Genomic DNA, 5567 nt, shown 5'->3' with positions numbered 1-5567 from the left:
AAATGCAGGGATGGGAACATCCTGCCTTTCTGAATTGCTGCCTGCTATACAACTCTTAAAAGTAAATGAAGGCTCTTGAAATCTCTTGTTTGCGTTAAGTTCTATTCTCTTAGATGACTCAAATTACTGAACAGATAAGAGGCCAATGCAATGCAATATCCTGTTTGTGTTGAACTTACTTCCTGAGTCTTCCAAAGTAATGGAAAGTTCTACTGCTAAAAATAGACATGAGCCTGCTTTATGCATAATATTAAATCATTATAACTTTTAAAACAAATTGGAATAAAACCAAACTGTGGTGTGGTATGAACTTCTGTTTGTCCTGTCATGAGTTATAACAGTACATCTGTGGGTACTGTTTTCATTTCATTTCGCTCTTCAAGGGTTCTTTTAAACAACGTTTTCCAAGGCAGTAAGAAATAATAAACATTTAAATGTGAATCAAAGCAGAACTGTAAAATAAAGCACGATCGTGACAGGAAAATATTTGAAGCCAACATTAAAATAATCATCAGCATTGCCATGAATAGTTTGTGAAAAATTAGTGACTAGAATCTAAATATTTTGTTTGGTTTGGCACAGTTGCCCAGCTATCCTGGATTACTGAGAAAGCTAGGATGAAAAATGACATGTTTTTACTCTGCACTTAGCCAGTTTCACCAGTACCAAAAAGCCCACATAGATAACCAGGATTCTTGCTAGAAATACTGACCAATCAAGGGTTAGGGCTCATAGCCACACCTTGGAATATATTGGGAAAGAAATGGAAAATGAATATGCAGTTATTTATCCATTTTAAACTAAGAAGTCCTATGTTGGCTTTAGTTTCTAACTGATTTCTCCCTGGGACATTCCTTGGAGAAATTCAAATAACATAACTTTACATGAATCCATGATGCAGCTACCATTGTGAAAAATCTATCCAGTGTTCCATTCTTCTTGAACATTCTGTCATGTTAATCCACAGATCTATTCATAGGTTTTTTTTCCTATATCATAATTAAATGATGGTGGAGCAATTCTTGGGAACCTGGAAACTAATCTCGAGTGAAAACTTTGACGACTACATGAAAGAACTGGGTAAGCAAGCACACTGCAGAAAAAAACCCTAAATTTTCAGAGATAACCAGATTTACTTGTTTCTTAGAATTATAGACTGTTTTTTATCCAACAGCAAAAAGTAGCATATATAATGTGCCATACTCCATTTTTCTACGTAAAAATGTGAAGTACAGTAGAAACTCTGGTCACAACCATATTCGTTCCATAACTTTGGTTGCAACCCAATTTGATTGTGACCCGAATCTAACCAAAGTCAATGCAAAATGAATGGGGCCACATGTGGTTCACTGTTGTTTGTAAACAAACAACAGGAAATTTGGTGCTTACAAAAAACCCAGATTTGGTCATGGTCAAAAGCGTTTGTGACTAGAGGTTCTAATATATTTTGGATTGACAAAGAGTAAGAATGAATAACTGATCCAAAGTCAGTGAACTTGCAATTTTGGGTCTTCCCAGTGCCAACTTTTCAATCACTACCTTTTAAAAGTGTGTTGCCTACAAAGGAATATCAGATATTTCTGTTTCCGAACATTGGAACAAATACTATGAGATACAGTAAAATAATGAAGTGTATTTAAACTGCAAAAAATAGGACTAAGAAGCAGCATGATAGCATCCTCTAGCCATTTAAAAAGAGAGTTGACTTGTTCTCTCTTGGTAGGCTAGGAGTTGCTAGGCTTGCACTTACGTAAGGAGGTCTAAAGTATTTCTTCAAAAAATGTTTGAAACTGAACAGAGGTATAGTAATTACTTCTAATACTCCTTAAAATGGCAATTTCCAATCTGGTGCTCCTTGAATAAATTGGATTGCAGTATCCATTATCCTTAATTGAAATGGTCATTGCCTTTTCCAATTCAGTACTTTCCAGGAATATTTTTGATTAGACTTTACAGGTATAGTTAAAAGTTGTAGATCAACATGTGTGACACCTATCAGGCTAAAGAATACTATTTGTCTTGGATATTTTATTTTGGCTTGCATTGGAAGATTACTAATCAAATCTACTAAACAAAATACAATTATCCTAAAATCCAAATCTTGATTGTCTAAATTCCTCCTTCTGCACACTGAAGTAGAACATATTGTGTTTTTTAAAAAGTTTTATTTAACCAAGCCTGCAATCCCATACCAGATTTGGAAAATATGAAGATTTAACCGTTACTAGGATGAAAATAAAGTGGAATTTTATGGTTCACTAAAATATTTTAATGAAAAATTAGAAACTATACTATATCAGTGAGCAATGTGTCATTTATTTTACTTTCAATAAGTTTTAATTCACCTTTTAAATATTGTTTGTATTTATTTTTTACTTTATCTGTTGTTTTTCTAAAAGATATGTATTCTTTCTTAGAAAAAGGGTGGCATATAAACCAAAGAAATGCTAATAAAAATGAAAGTTTTCAAACCTGAGTTATTTCTAAGTAGGCCTTTAAAACATTGGATAATATTTCATATTTTGCATTCTGTAGGAATAAGCTTTGCCCAAAGACAACTGGGTTCTCTAGCCAAACCCAAAATAATCATCACTATGGACAAAGATGTCATCACCATCAGAACAGAAACTATCTTTACAGTTAATGAGATCTCTTTCCAACTGGACCAAGAGTTTGAGGAAAGAACAATAGATAACAGGCTGGCCAAGGTAAATATTTCTAGGTTTTATTCCCATGTTTAAGAAGAAGAGATAGAATAATTTGCTATATAACAGAATCATTATTAGGATGTCAGTCTAGTGGTTTAAGTACCAGACTAGAAAGCAGAAGATTGTGAGTTCAAATTTGGCCTTAGTCATGCAAGCCTGATGGGAGACTTTGGGCCAGTCACTCTCTCTCAACCCAACTCACCTAAGGGGTTGTTATAAAGAAAATAGGAGGAAGAAGGAAATATTTGCTGCCTTGAGTTATTTGTAAAAATGATAAAGGCGGGATTCCAATAAATAAATAAATAAATAAATAAACAAACAAACAAACAAATGTCAGCAAATGAAAAATGGGATGTATGGGGGGGATGAACGAAGGGGTTCATTTAACAAGGTTTTCTTCCCCATAACCTCCTGTGTATTTTTAGAGCATTGTAACAAAGGATAATGACACCCTCATTCACACCCAGAAGTGGAATGGCAACCACACTACTCTCAAAAGAAAAATAGTAGATGGAAATATGGTGTTGGTAAGTTTATTTCAATCTACCTTGCATTTTAATTTATTTAGTTCTATATAAAGTTCCACAAAGATTTGAATTTAGAGGAAACATCATGTACCTCATTGTTCCTATGGCATTCCCAACTTTTAACATAACATTTCAATTGTTCTCATTTTTTGTTATTATCTTAGTATTATTTTGTTAATTATTAAATCCACACTGTATGCCGGGAATTGGGGGATGTTCAGAATACCCTAGCCCTAACAGCTACCAAGGAGATTTTAGGTTTCTTCAGCTATAACCTGCAGACAGTTAAACTCAGTGTGAGCTGTGAATTATGGTTTGTGTGAACTCAATCCTTTAATGCTTTTTACGTATTTTTCACTTTATGAACTAGACTCAACTATTTTTAGAATTAAAAAATGACAATTTTGGGGAAGAGGGATAAAGAACATTTTCTTCAAACCGTAACCTCTAAGTCACTCTTATATTTGAAGTAACCTAATCTATTTAAAAGTTTTCGAGAATAATTTACTAGTTTGGAGTAGGAGAACTACAGGTAGTCCTTGACTTACAACCACAACTGGAAAAGTCTTTACTTTGTTAAGCAAGGCTTTGTTAAGTGAGTTGCACTTGATTTTACAATTATTATTATTTTTTGCTAAGATTGTTAAACAAATCATTGTAATTGTTGAATGAATCATGCGGTTGTTAATTTGGCTTCCTTCATTGTTTTTACTTTTCAGAATCAGGCTGGGAAGGTCACAAATGGCAATCAGGTGACCCCAGATGCTGCAATCCATGCTAATTGCCAAGCGCATGAATTCTGATAATGTGGCCATGGGAATATAGTTACAGTTGTAATTGTAGGACTGGTCATGGTTACCTTTAACCATGGTTAAAGGTTACCTTTAAAGTGCTACATGGCACAGGGCCTGGTTATCTGCCGGACTGTCTTTTCCTAAGGACATCTATCCATCTTACCAGATCGGATAGAATGGGCATGCTCCTATTCCCGTACCTTAAACATTGCCATCTTATGGGATTTAAGAAATATGACTTTTCCGTGGTAGCACATACCCTATGGAACACTTTCCCCCTTGAAGTTCAACAGGCCTCTATCCTCCGAGACTTAGAAAAAGCACTGAAATCCTGGCTTTTCCTTCAAGTTCTTGAGTAGGATAAAGTGCACGAGAAGATTTAGCAAGGGACTATATGTGAAAGCTTAACTTTAGTGCCAGGTTTTTAACATTGATGGGTTTAATTGATATGCATACTATATTGTTTCCATCAATGTTGTTTTAATTGGTGATTGGGAGCCACCCTGAGTTTGATAAAATGGGTGATTATACAAACATTTAAAATAAATAACTACACCCCTAATTTTGTAGTCTAGACCTCTTGGTATTATTGTTGCAAACATTACGGCCACTGCAGTGCATACCTGACTCAGTATCTGCTTCTCGTTTTGTAGGGTCAGCACAATTCCTGTCAGGTTGTTTCAAGTTTTGGATTTTTTTTGGTTTATTGTTTTGCTTTATTGTAGTCTACTCTGGGATTGTGATGGGAAGCAGGTGAAAACTTGATCTAAATGGATGTTAATCATAGTACATTTACTAGGAATTTCTGAGTACATGAAATTCCTACTACCATCTTTTTCTCTTCTTCCAGGAATACATCTTGAATGATGTCATTTGTACCAGGGTCTACAAAAGAGTATAAGATCATCCCCAGGTTATATTTTTCTGCTTCTTATTCTTCAAGTGATGTCAATGTTAACTATGATGCTTGTATGCAAAAAGAAATAAAGAATTTCATACTGAAATAAGATTGAAGAGAAACAAGTCCAACATCTTAATCGCTGTTATTTATCATAGAATTACTACTTTCTTAATGATCATAGTTGCTGAACTGATTTTGATATTCTTCTTACAACTAACCTCTACATTGGGACCCACTATGCAAGTTGAAATCAAACCAATACAGAATAAAGTAAAACTGTTGGTTTTTTTTTAGCTGAAAAGGCAGGCTCTTACCATAAGTTAGAATCACATCAGTCTTTGAAGTTTCATTACATTGCTGATTCAGGTGTGATACTAAAGTAGAAGTAGAATGAAAAGATCACCATGAGAAGCCGTGCATCAATGGTTGCACAAAACCTTTACTGAATAGATCAGACAGAATGTGACACACTCACACCCACATTTTTATTTTTATTTTAAATAAAATTTGACAATTCTTCATTTTGAAATTCAGTTAAGCAATCTGATAAAACTACACAACATAATATGTTGGATTTGAGAATCTGTCTGGGGGTTAGGAATCTTTTGGGACCAAATCACTTTTGTTGTTATACTGT

The 5567-nt window shown here is 34.3% G+C and overlaps 1 protein-coding gene across 1 annotated transcript; it reads left to right on the top strand.

Moving 5' to 3' along the window:
* The first annotated feature begins 154 nt into the window (after positions 1–154).
* LOC106547723 (myelin P2 protein-like) lies at positions 155–5034 on the top strand. The gene is made up of 4 exons (XM_014064962.2): positions 155–1080; positions 2536–2708; positions 3134–3235; positions 4880–5034. Exons 1-4 carry the CDS (start codon positions 1005–1007, stop codon positions 4928–4930), a joined length of 402 nt encoding a protein of 133 aa, XP_013920437.2. The 5' UTR covers positions 155–1004; the 3' UTR covers positions 4931–5034.
* The last annotated feature ends 533 nt before the right edge of the window (positions 5035–5567 follow it).

Source organism: Thamnophis sirtalis, unplaced genomic scaffold (assembly GCF_051295495.1).
Source record: "Thamnophis sirtalis isolate CommonGarterSnake01/CBP01778 unplaced genomic scaffold, rThaSir2_p1.2 scaffold_2, whole genome shotgun sequence".
NCBI classification, from domain to species: Eukaryota; Metazoa; Chordata; class Lepidosauria; order Squamata; family Natricidae; genus Thamnophis; species Thamnophis sirtalis.
The sequence above is the reverse complement of the archived record's forward strand: the minus strand, read 5'-3'. Positions and strand labels throughout refer to the sequence as shown.

What these genes read in the sequence shown, in the direction of transcription:
- LOC106547723 (XM_014064962.2), top strand. Translation starts at nt 1,005, where the DNA reads ATGATGGTGGAGCAATTCTTGGGAACCTGGAAACTAATCTCGAGTGAA. An exon ending in TAGATAACAGGCTGGCCAAG is followed by an intron (nt 2,709 to 3,133) that starts GTAAATATTTCT and finishes GTGTATTTTTAG; the next exon opens with AGCATTGTAACAAAGGATAA. An exon ending in TAGATGGAAATATGGTGTTG is followed by an intron (nt 3,236 to 4,879) that starts GTAAGTTTATTT and finishes CTCTTCTTCCAG; the next exon opens with GAATACATCTTGAATGATGT.